A 14,987-nucleotide genomic window follows, 5' to 3' on the forward strand; every position below is an offset into this window, starting at 1 on the left:
CCAGTTCTACCCCCTCACTTACCCTGTAACTTGGAGCTTATGCTGGGACTGCCCAGCTTCCGTCTTCCACCTTACAGTGTTAGAATTAAACAAGATCACATATCTATGGCACCCGGAACATGGAACAACTAAAATATTCACTCTTCCAAGTTCCAGGCTCCATGTGACATGTCTCATGAGGTTGGCACCTTTTCCTCTCATCCACATTTTCAAAGTCACTCCAGAACAGTCCTGCTGAGGGGCCCAGCACAGTCCCCTCTTGCCTCCTTCAGCCCTTCCCCAGGCTCAAAGAAACAGAATGGAGAACAGCAGGCGGGTTGATTCATAGACTTTATCGGCTTTTACTCCACCCAGAGGTTTCTGCAAAGACAACCAAGCCTGTACAATACACACGGTTCACTCTGTTAAAGCTGTGGGGCACGGGGTGGGGAGGAATGGGGTCCAGGGGGGACCAGGAGGCCCCATGGAGGCAGCAGGGCAGGCGTCAAGGCTAGGGGCGGGCAGCAGCCAGACTGAACCAGTGGGCCCCAGTGTTCGAGGAGGGCTGTGGGAGCTGGAGTGAGAAGGCTGCTGAGGGGGGTTAGGAGGAAGGGTGGCAGCAGGGAAAGGAGGGAGCATTAGCAGTTGCAGGGAGGAGGCAGGAGCAGGAGGGGGGCCATGGTCATTGTCTACAGGGGACAAAGTTGGGGGGGAGGACAGCGCCCATGTATGTGTGGGTGGGGGTGGGGAGTCCATAGACGTTTTCTGCAGCAGGAGCAAGACAGACCGCTGTATAAAAGGGACTGTACAACATAACCTATGATACATTGTTTACATATGATACAAGGCTCTTTCTCTCTTTGAGTTTTAAAAAATAAATTTACAATTCCAGAGCTTTTGGTAAAAAATATATACACCTCCAGAGCAGGAGCGGCAGCTGCTTTTGCTGCTGCTGCTGCTGCCTCTTCAGAAGGGAAAGAGGTGGTGCCAGAGAAGAGGGTGAGGCTGCGCCAGGAAACCCCACCTAGTAGCTGCCAGGAGCCCCTGCACCCCTCAGCCCTGGAGGCCCGTGATGGGAGAGGGAAGGGAGACAGAGAGGTAACAAAGGCATGGCCAGAGTCCAGTTTTGCCTTTACAGTCTCCGCCATTTCCTCCCCCCACTTTTGGGGGATGCCCTCCCCAGGTACAGGGGTCCAGGTACAAGGGCCCGCTCCACCCAAGCTCTGATGAAGAGGACAAACGGGGAGTCAAGACAGGGAGAAGGAGGGGCTGGCCTGGTGGCGTAGTAGTTAAGTTCATGTGCTCTGCTTCAGTGGCCTGGGGTTTGCCAGTTTGGATCCTGGGCGTGGACCTGCATATCGCTCATCAAGCCATGGTGTGGTGGCATCCCACATACAAAACAGAGGAAGATTGGCAACAGATGTTAGCTCAGGGCCAATCTCCCTCACCAAAAAAAAAAGAGAGAGAGAGAGGGAGAAGGATAGAGACTATGTTGTTGGTGTCATATATAAGAGCCAGAAGGGGATGACAGCTCCCTTCTTAGCAGTGAGACACCCCAAAAGCAGGAGTGCAGGCACCCCTGACTCCTGATACCGCCACACCCTACCTCACTGCAGTGCAGAGGGAGGGTCCAGTAGGAAGCCTAGGCCCGTGTTTCCCTGAGCATCTTTTACCCTCTCGTGGGAGCCCACCCAGGGACCTTCAAGAGGCCTGAGTGGGGAGCTTACAAGGGCTGATGGGTAACCCCTCCTACCTGCGGCTGCTCCCTGACCTCACAAGCAGCTTCGCCCACAAGCCTGGGCATGCAGGGCAGCAGAGGAGCTGAGCAGGGAGTGGTGCGGGTGGGGAAAGCAGCCCGCACTGTCCCAGGGGCAGAGTGGACAAGGGTAGCACCAAACAGAAGGACTCCCCCGCAGCACATACAACACCCTCCCTGAATTACCAGATGCGCTCCTCCTCCTTAAAAGGGGACACACGCACATACACACGCAGACACAAGGGCAATATAATATGCAGGGGGGTACATCCAGGGGTCCCAGCCCTGACCAGGGAGATGGTAGACAGGTGGCAGAGAGGAAGGCTGCCAATCCCGCCCACAGTTCTGTTCGATGAGACAGGAGGGTGGGCAGCTTTCCTCCCTGCTTGGGAAGAGAAGGTCGGACACTCCATCTCCAGAACAGACCTCCATGGGAGGGGACAGAGGAAGGAGCTCTCTGCCCCCTTTCCCTTCGAGGGCAGGAACCAGCAGAGTGGTTTTGGCTTGAAGGAGCCAGGGGGAGAGGACTTCAGCAGGATGAACAGGCTTATGAGTCCAGGGGTAAATCCAGCCAACTCCTTCCCATGGGGCGGGAAGCTGCTCCAGGGGAGAGATGTCAGAGGTGGGTTGGGACATCATACAAAGTGCTTGAGTGCCAGGTGCCCGAGGACCCTGGTGGGGGGCCGACCAGAACCTCTGTTCTCACTGACTATTAGCCTCCAGCTTGTAGGAGAGCTCGAAGAGGAGGTTCTGGTTGTCGATGACCTGGAACTGGCGCACGTAGGCCTTGGTCTGCAGGTGATGGGGAGATGCCTCCATATCCAGGCCTGGGGGCATAAGAAGAGAGAGGCCCATTGGGTGCCTAGCCTCCCTTCTTCCTCTACACACAAATGGGCCAGAGGAGAAGGGTGTGAATTGGGACAGGTGTCGGGCAGGAGGGCCCCTAAGGAGGCCAAGGAGAGAATGGAGAACATTTGGGCAGGGAGTTCTCCCCGGAACACTCCACTGCTCTGCCTATAATGCACTCAGAGCCCTGGGTACTCACAAAGGGGCCGGCTCCGGTATCTGCGGATTGTCCTCACTTTTTCAGCCACTGAATGCTGGGAGATAACAAAGAATGAGCCCTACAAAGGACACTGAAAGACCCTCCCCCTCTCATGCTCCTCTGCCTCCATTCTCAAACTCAGTTGATTTTACTCCCTCCAGTCCCCAATTCTGGACGGTCTCAGGAGGACCAAAGAAGGAGGTGTAACAGGGTGCCAGGTGAGAGGAGGTAGAGTTGCCCCCAACTGCCTGTCAGCTTGGCCACCTGTGGGCGGGGTGACAGTCAGGGAGACAGTCAGGCATCTATCTGCCAGGCAAGCTGGATGCCAAGGAGGAAGGCTGCTGTCTCTAGGGGGGTGCCAGGAGAGGGGGAGGATGCCAGCCCCCCGCTCATGGGACTGGAGCTGGCAGTGCCACTCACCAGCTTCTCAATGTTCACCAAGCCATCCACAAGGGTCTTACTCCCCTCGTGCAGAAAAGTCAGGTCTAGGGGATGAGGAGGGAAGTAAATGGATAAGAGAGGAGGTCCAAAGGGCCCTTCCCCTGCCCCAGAACCCACTCAATCTAGGGGGTTCCTCTTTAGGTAGGCACTCAGAGCTCAGTTGAGAGGGGACTGAGAGGCGGAACTGGGGCAAGGAGAAGTGGAGAGGAGAGCACAGCCTGGGAACGACTCACCTTTGAGGACCAGAGGCACGAAAGGAATCACAGGGGGTTTCATCTTGGAGATCACTTCTCGGTAGCTTTTGTGGTTCCTGCAGGGGTCCTAGCATTCCACAGAAGAGGGATAAAGGGACAGACAGGCCCAAAGGATCCCAAAGACATCCCCTACTCCCTCCCTCATCCACTTGTCCTAGACACATCTCCGATCAGATAGGGGTGGGTATGAGTGTCTAGCTGGAGGGACCTGACTGCTCTCCCCTTTCCTCCAGGGAAAACGGGGTAGCATCGTTGCACTCTGCCCCTCCCAGGAGGGTGGGGCAAGGAGGAGGAGGGGGAGTCCCAGGCACTAAAAACCTTGAGAGGGATGCCCTAGAAAGAAGGTTTAGGGGAACAGAGAGTCTCTGGGGTACAAGTCCAGAGGCAGATCAAAGAGCCAAACCTACTCACTGTCAAGTTCTCAAATTTGCGGAACAAGTTCTTGAATTTCCCTGGCAGCTTCTGCAGAGAGTTTGAAGGAAAGAAAAGGAATGTCAGAATGAAACTCCTTGGGTTTCACGGGAGCTTCTGGCTAATCCCCAGGTGTTAGAGGTGGAAAGGGCCTATGTGTGTCTCCCAGGGGGCTGGGAGGCTGGTGGTGAAGTAGAGTCAGCCCTTCGCTCAGTCTGGGGAGCTTGCAGTAGCCCAAAGGAATACATTATTCTGGGGGAAAGGGAGGCTTCTGCTTATACACGTGCCACGGACAAGGTGCCTCACTGAACGTTGGCTGAAATCCAATAGCCGAGTCTGTGACCTTGCCTGGGCTGTCTGACCCCACTCAGGCTGAGGACTCCGCCTCTGGACTAATCTGGACTAGGCCAGGGTCCATTAGCCAAGCTGTGTGCCCTAGGGCCGGATCTGCCAGAAGAGGGCGCCTCCTTCCAATGGGCACAAATGCTCCCTATAGGCTAGCAGCAGCCCCAGGAGGTCGCATCGGGTGAGCCCAGGGTGTCAAGACTGAGGCTGGAGGCCAAGATCCCCGGAGGGGGCCAGCACAGACCGGAGGAGAGGGAAGAATTCTCATCACCTCCCAGGTGAGCCGCAGGCGGCTGACAGCAGCGTTGTCCAGCCCCATGACCACAGCGTAGAAGGACAGCAGGTCCTGGTTCTGCTTGCAGCTGTAGGGGTGCGAGGCCGGGTCAGGGGGCGGTCAGGCGGCGGCGGCCGCCCGTCCTCCGCGCTCCCCCATCGCCAGCCGGCCGCACTCACATGGCCGCGATCTTGATGAACTTCTTGAGCAGCTGCGCGCGCTTGCCCGGGGCCTCGCAGAGCAGCACCTCGGTGGCCACCCAGTGTGTGACCTCGCTGCAGCGCTGCAGCAGCAGCTCCAGGTTGGCCGTCTCGCGGCGGCCGCGCTCCCCGTGGAACACGTAGTCCACGAACTCCAGCTGCACCCACGGTGGCGGAGGGCCCGCCAGGGCGTGGGGGGTGTGGGTGGGAAGATGGCAGCGCAAGGCGGTGAGGAGAGAACGGCAGGAGGGCGGGGGCGGGAGGGGTAGAAAATAGAACAAACCAGGACAGGACAGGATGCAGCAGAGATGGGGAAAAAAACAACCAACATTAATAATACTCTACCGTCTATGGAGCACTCACTAGGTGCCCCGCCCTTGCTAGAGGCTGACTTGTTCTCAAGGCAGCCAATTGATAGACATTATTGTCGCTGCCTTATTTGATGTCTTTAATAGTGAATATTTTAAAAATACTATGGATCAGGTTCTGTGTAAGCTTCACTTGGGCCCTGAACTACTCTGCTAGGGGGTCTATCTGTTTATTGTTTTTTTCAGAGGAAGGGACAAAGGCTTAGAGAGGTTATAACTGCATTGCCCAAAGGCATGCTGCAAGTGAGCACTCCTACTAGGAAGTTCGGCTGCAGACACTGCCTCCCTCCAGGCCCCGGCATTGGCACATTTCTCCCTCCAGGCCCCCAGCCCTGCACCAGGCCTCAGTCTCTACCTCGTGCACACATCGGAACAGCTCCCAGTGGAAGGCAGTAAGGTGGTTGGCAACGTCCTCAGGCTCCACCCGGTGGATCTCTGTGTCTCCAGGGGAGACCTGGATCTCCTCAGGGAGGGGCACCTGGTGGCAAGCAGGGACACAGGGGCTGGCTCCACCCTGGGCTTGTGAGTTTCTGCTCCCAGCCCCTCCCAGCCCTGGCTACCAGCCAAGGCCTTGTGAACTTCTTACCAGGGCCTCATAGCTGTCCCGGGTGCAGGCAAACAGGTGGCTGTTGATGCCCAGTGTGGTGAAGACACAGTCTTCATGCGGCTGGAGAAGGACCTTCTCTGAAGAAGAAGGAGCTGCTCTGCCTCAGCCCGGGCCACCTGCACCCCCACACACCCCAGCCACTGTCGCCATCCCATGCAGATGCTCCTAACCCTGCATGGACAGGTTCTAGACTAACGGGACTCGTACTAACACCAGGTTAAGCTGTATTTATATGAAACTTTTCAAATGATTTCTTCTGCATTTATAACCTCTTTTTTGCTCCCAACGTTCTTTCATAGCTCTTGATTCATTCTATCATCCCTGTGACACTGGGAAAGCAGGAATTTTTTTCCCATCTTAGAGGAAAATAAGGCTATGACTACACTGCAGGCTTTTTGCTTTCCCACAGGGATTGGAGGCCTATCCTGTGTCTTTAGCCTCAAAAACGTAGCATCCTTAGGTATTAGAGGAAGTTAAAGGACCAGAACACGATCCCAAAGTAAGAGGCAAGCACCCAGATTGGAATCCACCTGTCCTGGACCAGTGCCTCACAAATGTTAATGTGCATAGGAATCACCTGGGGATCTTGTTAAAATGTACATTCTGATTCAGCAGGTCTGGAGTGGGCTCTGAAATACTGCATTTTTATTTTACTTCATTTATTTTTTATTTTTTTGTGAGGAAGATTGGCCCTGAGCTAATATCTGTTCCAATCTTCCTCTATTTTGTATGTGGGATGCTACCACAGCATGGCTTGAGCGGTTCATAGGTCTCCGCCTGGGATCAGAATCTGTGAGCCCCAAGCTGCCAAAGCAGAGCGTGCAAACTTAACCACTATGCCACCAGGCCGGCCCCAGAAATACTGCATTTTTAACAAGTTCCCAGGTGATATTCATGTGGCTTGCCCAGGGATCACACTTCAAGTAGCCCAGGCCTAGAATTCAGTCTTCACCCCTGCCCCAGGGCACTGGACTTGTCAGTTTCTCTTCTTGTGGCCCCCAGCCCAGCTTTTCCTGACCCTCACCTCCTGAGGAGGCCACAGCTACCAGGATGAGGGAATCCTCACGCCCTGCAGGCTCCTCCGAGTACTGCAATTTCTCCGTCACAGAGCCCAGAATGTCCTGCACAGACGCTGACAGGCGGCTGCGTATGGTCACGTAAGAGTGGTCAGGCATGTAGACCCGGCAGAAGACTGGACAGACAGAAGAAGGTGGCTTTTCATCAGAGGGCAGCATGGCAACACTGGCACAGTCCCCTCCAGGGCACATCTGTTCCCCACCCACTCCACCCCTAACCCTAAATTGATTGGCCTCTGAAAAAGATGCTGTGAAAAGGACTGGTTCTAGTGCACAAGGAGACTCCACAGAGGAGGCCTAAGACCCAGAGACCCCACAGGGCCCCTGAGCCATTCAGGAAGCCCTGCCCCTCCAAATGCCCATACTCACTCTCATCTGAGCCCCGGAAGGCCACTCGGGTCTGCAGACAGGAGTCTATTCGGCGGAAGTGGCGGAAAAGTGGCTTCACCTGCTTGCTGGGTGGCTGGCTCTCCTCTGGGATCCTGGCATGGACACAGCTGGGCATCAGGGAGCCCTGCCAGGCATATGGAGCACCAGGCAGGCAACATCAAGCAGGGATATCAGAACTGGGTCAAGGCTGCACCAGCACCAGGTTCAGAAAGTGGTGAAGGAGGTCAGAAGAGAGGACAATGACCAGCATGGCACAACTGTCCAAGTGACCCAAATCAAATGCCACCTCTTCCATGAATTCTTCTCTGATCCACCCCACCTACCAGGAAAGGTCACTTTTTTGCCTCAACTGCTATAGGACATTGGGCTAATATTTGTTTATGTGTTTGTCTTATGTCTTCTACAGGATTGAGAAGTTTTAAGGGCTGGGATTAGTTCTTACTGAATTTCTTTTCATCCTCCAGGCCTAGCACACTGCTTGGCACATGGTAAGTGTAGGTCATCAGCTGTTTGCTGAATTTTGCCAACAAGAACTTCACAGTCTGCGAAGGAGACAGACGTGCATACAGCTACTTCTAACACAAGGCAGGAGGTGTTAGGTGATATAACAAAGGTACAAGGAGAGTTATGTTGGGTATGGAGGAGGGAGAAAGCTGCTCCTAAAGGGAGGATCTGTGGAACTTTCATTAAGAAGATGGCATTTGACCTGGGCCTTGAAGGACAACAGGAAGAGAAGGGGATGGGAGGAGGTCCTTCTGGAGTGGACCATATAAATGACATCAGGGAAGCTGGGAAAGCACAGGAGTTCAGAGAATGGTGGGGTGTATAGGGAGTGTCATGGGTGGAGGGGGGTGTGGGAGATGAGATGGGAAAGATCAGCAGAAGGCAGAAAGCGAAGGGCATTGAATGCTGTGTTAGGATGTTGCAACTTTGTCTTGTAGACAATGGAGAGCCATGGATGTTTCTGAAACTGAAGCATTCTGTTGTCGAGTTTGAAAGATCTCTCTGGTGTCAGCGTAAGAAGGGAGAGAAGATACAAGACCATAAGCTGAAGCCCTTGATAGGAGGCTGTGGCAATAATCCAGGTGAGAGATAATGAGGCCTAACGAGGGTTGTGATGGTGGGGATGGAGTGGAGAAAAACCAAAAGGGCCAAAGGAATGGATGGAAGGATGGATGGATGGATGGATGGATGCAGTGGTGTCCTGAAGCCACTGACACTGGCTCATGAGAGTAGATTGTTACATTTTGGGGAATTTTGCCAACTGGTTTTTAAACACAGCCATTAAAAGTAGTAATAATAAATAAATACACATATATATCTCATATATCATCATATATATATATCAAAGCCATTAAAAAAAAATATATATATGTTTTATAAACGTACAGTCAAATTATTACCAAAAAAGTAGTTTCCTAATTGTTTTAGTACTATCTGTGCTCTTCAGGTTATTTACATCTATTGTACTTATATGGTGAAAATACTATATAATGGCTTGCAACTGCACAGCTCTTCCCAACTTCACATGCAGTGATGGCTCGTTGGTAGATTGAAATCAGAGAGTTTACACCATGGGAATCAGCAAAAGCTACAAATCAGGGTTCTTTTTCCTGAAGTGCTGGTTGTTAAATATTTACCAGTACACCCATCAGATTGACAAATAAATGGATAGGAGAATGGACAAAAAACTGACTGGAGACAGTGCTATTCTCCAGTAAGAAAAGGGACTGAAATAAAACCATATTGGAGCTCAAAGCCCAGAGGCAGGCCCTGTAATAGAAGAACATGGGGGCCCTCATTCCTGTCCCCTCCCCCGACCCATTCCCCTCACTTTAGCTCCACTGTTTCCACAAGCTGGTGCAGCCTCAGTGTGTCCTCTCGGAGGTCCTGGTAAAGGGACTCATCCTTCATAATCAGCAGGTACAAATCCTGGGGAGAGGAGGAGAGAAGGTGACGGCAGGGGTCTCATTCTGAGCATCACTCTCTGCAAGGGCTGGGGCAGGGTCCCCATGCCTTCAAGCGTAGAAGAACCATATAAGCTAAGGCCTACTGGCATGTTTTCCTTCCAGATACCCAGCTTGAGGAGTATGGCTCCTTCAAAGGGCCCCTTTCCAGAGCTAATAGCCCGCTCACCCACAGGCCCTCTTCCCCCAGGCCCACCTTGATGATGCAGCCGGCCCCCTCTTCCTCCTGCAGCAGCCCCTGGTATGTGTCCAAGAAATGAAGAAGCATGGCTAGGCAGGCCTGCTTCCGGCCCAGCCCCTCGGGGCCCTCCATGCCTCCTGCCCAAACAAAGCTGACCCCTAAGTTAAGAAAAAGCCTTGGGCAAGCAGATCTGAGGAAACTGGGAAGGGGATGGGAGGCTAAACCTCCTAGAGATATTCTCTAGGTTTGGGGCCGGGGAGAAAGAGGCCAGGGATTCCTGGAACCAAGACCCCCTCATGCCCCAGCCCAGGTTTTTGCTCGGATTAGGTAGGGATGGCACCCACTTGACCATATCCAGCTCCTGCCTATTTGAACTTCACTTGAGGATACCCTGCCTGGACCCACCCAACCTCTGGCCGGCCCACAGCCTGGAGCTCACAGCAGCCTAATGAAGGCCAATGGTGCTTACCACAAACCTGACCATACCTCAATGTAAGGCCTGGCATTTCTAAGAAAGCCTATGATATTCTATTCAGCAGACTGACATTTACAATTAGGTCCTAAAATAACTCAATGAGAGGCCCTATGCTTACATGAGACCCTATGAATAGCCCAGCCAGTGGCTGGTCTCTAGCAGACCCTACTACAGCACAGCCATGACCTGATGTTTACATCAGACCCCGTAATAACTCACTGGGCAACCAGATGTTTAGAGCAACAATTCAGTGGGGAAACAGGCACTCTTAATAGAATAATGACACCTTACATTTGTACAGGGCTCTGCAGTCTCCAGAGCACTCCCACATCTGCTATCAGATGGATCTGCACAGCATTCCTGTAGGTAGGCAGGGCAGGTGCTATTTACCCCCATTTTACAGAAGAGGAAATTGAGGCCCCAGGAAGTTAGGTGATCTGCCCAAGGTCACAAAGCTGGTGAGTAAAAAGCCTGGAATTGAAACTCACGTATGCTTTCTAGGGAAGAGCTTAGGGCCTGACATCACATGTGGGGTGGGCAGGGTGGCTCCCTCCTGACCTCCCCTTTTGCAAGCACTACAAAAGGATATTACTGGTGTAGCTCCTGCAGAAATTTCTCCGTGGGGAGGAAGAGAGAATGGGTGAGGACGATGTCATCCAGCAGGATATCTGTAGAGATCAATTGGTGCCACTGATGTCAGGAGGGCACTTCCAGGACCCAACTGGACACTTCCCATCCCCCTCTCTTGCCTCTGAGGCTGAGTTCTCATTAGCCAGGCTGGAGCCCCAGCCACCTGCCCTGTCATGCTTCGCACAAGCGCACACACACACATGTGTGAAGGTTCTGGGCAGCCGCTGCGGGGGTGGGGTTGGCAGCTGCCAAGGCAGCTGGAGGGAAGGAGGGGGTGCCCTTCCATGGCCACGCCCACTTCTCTTCAATGTGTGGGAAGCTGGTCAGATAATACACCAAGCTCGAGATCTGCCTGAAAAAAGAGGTAGCCCACAGAATTGTCTCTAGATAAAGAGAACGTCCACACACAGAGGTTAGGGTCAGCAGGGTGTGTGTGTGTGTGTTTATGTATTCCTCCTCTCCTCCTCACTCCCTACCTAACAGCTTTGAGTTCCAACTAGGCAGGTGAGAACCAGCCCATTAAAAGGGAGAGGGAGCAACTGCCATCTCTTTGATCCCAAAGCCTTTAAGTAGAAAACCTGTGTCCTCTGAGTGCCCAGAGATGGAAGGGTTAATGATGGAAGGGTAGATGGGAGTGGCTCTTCTCACCACCCTTTTCCCCACCACACCTCCATCTGGGCCTGGCTCAGCCAGTCAGCCAGGTACAAGGTCGCCCTGACTTGCAGCCTGCCCTGGGGTGGGGCTGGGCAGCCTGGCACACACAGACAGGTAGGGCACAGAGAGGGAGCCAGGTGTCCTCACCAGGACAGGTTAGGGCCAGGTCCCCAGGCACTGCCCCAGGACAAAAGCAAGGCTTCTGACGGCCCGTGGCTCACCATCTCCTGGCCTCCAATTCTAGCCATGAGGTGGAAGAGGAGAACCAACACAAGATCCTCTCCTTCAACTATTTCATTTCACAAATGAGAAAGCGAGGCCCAGAGCTGGGAGGTACTTGCCTGGTGCTGGAACAAGAACCCAGACTCCTGAGTCTTTGTTCTTTTCTCAATATGCCTGAGACAAGTAGAGTGTCAGGGTAGAGCCCAGTGGTCATATGGGGCTGCTTAGATGTTTCAGAGACTTTGGCTAGTTTGGGGGTACCTTCTGGAAGTTCCCTTCTCCCACACACCCTGGGAGGAAACCAAGATGGCTTGAGAACATTGGTTATATTGGAGAATATCAGAGTAGCAGGTTAAGCTGATTCTCATCCACTCTAGGACTGGTTTGGGGTTTCCCAAACCAGTTTCTCCAGGGATCCAGCCTGCCAGGGCAGATAATACAGTGACAATCAATTCAGGAGTCCTTCCCCAGGGGAGACTGAGCAGAGTCTGTGGCACCAGGTTCCTGTAGAAGGGGAAAGACAGTTTCTCCTTTTTCCTCTCCTTTTTCCTTTCCTGCTGTGATCATAAAGTGAATCTGAGAGCCCCCGCCCCAACCCCCAGCTCCAGGGTTGAAACTAGAAATAGGGATGCCCAACATCCTTCCTATACGGACTCTTTAATTCACAAGAGAGCAAAGCCAGAGCAAAGGAAGAGGAACATGGGGCAGGGTTGGAGAGATGCTGCTATGGGGGCTACAGTTTGGCATCAGTCCCTTCCAAGGCAGGCTCTGGTCCAACGCACAGCCTCCCCAGGGAATGTGTCATAGAGATACAGGGTGTATGGTGTAGGCGGGAAGTTATGGTTAGGAGAGCTGTGTGTGTCTGATATTTTTCTAATTAAATCCAAAAGGTGTCAGCTCCCCAGGGCAACTACAGCCTGAGCCAAGGAGAGGACCTGGGTTTTGAGAAAAATCTAGAGGAGTGGAGCCCCATTCCATACAACTAGGTTAGGGCTCCCTGAAGAAGTCTGAGAGCCAAGTGTGAAATCCCCATCTTCAGGCCCTCAACCAGGGCTCCCAATCCTCAGACCCTGCTGGGTTTGGTGACATGCCAAGAGCTAGACCTAAAGACCCGAAAGTCTTCTATGCTGGCCGCTAACCAGCAGTTTGGGGCCTCAGTTTCCTCAAAGTCCCCTTAGTAGGGGTGCTGGTGAGGAGTGGTGAAATAGCATCATCGTTCAGGGAATAAGCCTCTCAGGGTGTGGTTTTTTTTAACAGGCCCTGTGCTGAGGCCTGCCACTGGAAGGGCGGGAGTTAGAGAGGCTCAGACCCCCCTGGATGCTGCAGGGCTCTGATGTCTGCCCAGCCAACTCTCCCCCAACAAACACCTTCTGAGTCAGCCCCCAATTAGAACGCCTCCCTCCAGCCCAAGCTGCTAAGGACAATGCATCCCTTTGCCTGAGCCCAAAAGGCAGCTTGAGCCCTGTGCCTGTCTGGCACTGCCCCACTGAGGGGGCCAGCCCTGTGCTCTGGGGCTTCTAAACAGAATCAGGCTCCTGGAAGATCTTTCAGGGGTTGGGTACTCTAGGGGGGGTGGCGCTGGGCTGCTCTGGGCAGCTTCCATCTTAGTGTGTCAGGCCCTCATTTTGGGCCACAGAAGGAGGTAGTCAATATCTGAGACCCCTGAGAGTCTGCATAAAATGCCCAGGGGAAAGGAGGGGTGACTTAAGGAGAGAAAGAGGTTCAGCGTCTTCTCCAGCCGTGGGTGAGGCTGCTACAGGGAGGAAGGTGGCACTGCCACTTCTCTTCTGCAGAAGGGTCTGTTCCTCCTATAGGCCCCCACCCCACTTCAGCTGACCACTCAACCCCACACCGAGGCTCTGCTTAGAGCCACTCCCACTCTCCAAGGGCAAGGAAGAGGAAGCAGGTGGCAACCCCCTACTCCAGGATGGATGAGCCAGCCGACTCCTTACCTGAGGCGGCGCTGTCCCTGGTGGCCCCTCCGGCCAGCCTCTCCAGAACCCGGTTCAGAAGATGCTCCGGCCGCTCGGGGGCGCCCAGGGGGGCCCAGGGAGGGGAAGGCAGGGGCTCGCCCGGGGACAGCTCATCTGAGGAGTACGAGGAAGGGGAGCGCAGGGGCCCCCCTCCCCCGAGCGGCCCAGGCCCTGGTACCTCCTCTAGCTGCAGCCAGCAGGGCCCCCCACTGCCTAGCTCCTCCGCGACTCCCGCGGGCTCTGCCCCTTCCTCCTCAGGAGGCGGCTCCAGCCCCGGTTCGGCGGGGGGCTCCCGGAGGAAAGCTGGGAGCAGCAAGCGAGACACGCTCTGACGCCGCTGCAGCGGCCGCGGTCCCCCAGCTGGACCGCCTCCCCCGCCAGGTCCCCCACCCCCTCCAAGCCCGCTGCAGCTCCCTGGACCCCCGCCGGGACCTCCTGCCACCGTTCGCCCCGCCAGCTGCGACGTCTGCTTCTTCAAAAATTTCTCCAGCGGCTTCATGCCCCCCCCCGCCCCTCTCCTCGGGGCCGCCGGGGGACCCAGGTGTCCCAGGCGCGGGCGGGGGGGGCGGGGACACGATGCTCAGAGCCGGAGGGGCAGAGCGGAGGGCCGTCCCAGGCGCTGGACTGGGGGCCAGAGGTGCCTGAGGCTCGCTGGCTGGAGTCCAGTGGCCAGTGGCCGGGGGAGGTGCCAGAGCGAACGAGCGCCCGCTCTTAGTGGCCCCCCATACTGGCTGCAGCCGGCACGCGGCCCGAAGGTGGGTAGGCTCGGGGCCAGTGCCCCCGGCTTTGCGCTCCTGGGCCGGGCTGCGGCGGCAGAAGGAGCGGGCGGAGCGCAAGACTGAGAGGACGCGGCGGCGGCGGCGGCAGCGGCGGCTGCGCTCCTGGCCCGGGGGAAGGTGGCAGAACTGAGGCCGCGCCCCCTCCTCCAGTCCCCGCCCAGTCCCCGCCCCTGCCCTTCCTGGGCCCGCCCCCTGGCCGCGCGAGGCTTGAATTTGGGTGCTGGGGCTGACCAAGCGGGAAACAGTAATGGGTTGAGTGCGCTTGGGTTCAGAGCAGACCAGAAATTAATGGCAAAGGTGAGGGAGTGATTTACTAATGGAGGGGGACTCCTGGCTCGGGGGCTTACAGGGACCCTTCGTATCGTTTCAAAGAACCAGGGCAGGTCTGTGGCCTGCACTGCTTAACTCACCTACCTGTACTCAGGTGAGGCCTACAAAGATTGCTGATTGGATGTCCATCACTCTCAACCCCGATAGTGTGCTCTGTTGCCATACTCACAGGAATATGTGCTCTTTATCTTCCGTAAGAAGGACTGGGAAGGCCCCAGGTGGATTGGCATTGGCACTGGGGGCAGTACCCATCTGCCCTTTCTGGTAAGGCACGGTAGGTGGTGAGGGCCTGGTCTGTGAGAGGCAGGTACTGGCAGGCAGATAGGAGCTGGGCAGGGAGAAGCAGGTTGTGGCAGGTCTAGTTGGGGTGAGGAGAGAGACAGTAGCAGGGGGGAGGAGACCAGGAGCACAAGGGCACCTGAGCCCAGCTGGCAGCAGAAGGAAGCAGGGCTGTGGAGATAGGTAAAGAGATCCAGAACTGCCAACCAACATCTTCAAACATAGAGAGCCCCTCTAGAGTTGACATAGCCATGGAGTGGGGAAAGTGGTGCCAAATTTGCACTCCAAATAGTTCTTATTCCTGATGCCTATGCCAGGAGCATTGTGTACCTAAGGGTACACTGCCCCCAG

The 14,987-nt window shown here is 55.0% G+C and overlaps 1 protein-coding gene across 2 annotated transcripts; it reads right to left on the bottom strand.

The window, feature by feature from the left end:
* Window positions 1–312: 312 nt before the first annotated feature.
* On the bottom strand, window positions 313–14,139 carry RAPGEFL1 (Rap guanine nucleotide exchange factor like 1). 2 transcript variants are annotated; one of them, XR_011523367.1, is made up of 15 exons: window positions 13,228–14,139; window positions 10,359–10,437; window positions 9,310–9,445; window positions 8,981–9,078; window positions 7,126–7,238; window positions 6,705–6,872; window positions 5,660–5,757; window positions 5,429–5,551; window positions 4,685–4,863; window positions 4,503–4,593; window positions 3,883–3,937; window positions 3,455–3,542; window positions 3,201–3,265; window positions 2,781–2,835; window positions 313–2,562 (listed from the first exon to the last, which is right to left on the bottom strand). XR_011523367.1 is itself a non-coding variant. In XM_070562049.1 (15 exons), exons 1-15 carry the CDS (start codon window positions 13,745–13,747, stop codon window positions 2,438–2,440), a joined length of 1,989 nt encoding a protein of 662 aa, XP_070418150.1. In that variant the 5' UTR covers window positions 13,748–14,139; the 3' UTR covers window positions 313–2,437. The 2 variants fall into 2 exon arrangements, 1 of the variants encoding a protein (XP_070418150.1); XM_070562049.1 differs by having other exon boundaries at window positions 3,887–3,937.
* Between the last annotated feature and the right edge of the window lie 848 nt (window positions 14,140–14,987).

This window comes from Equus przewalskii, chromosome 10 (genome assembly GCF_037783145.1).
Source record: "Equus przewalskii isolate Varuska chromosome 10, EquPr2, whole genome shotgun sequence".
Taxonomy (NCBI): Eukaryota; Metazoa; Chordata; class Mammalia; order Perissodactyla; family Equidae; genus Equus; species Equus przewalskii.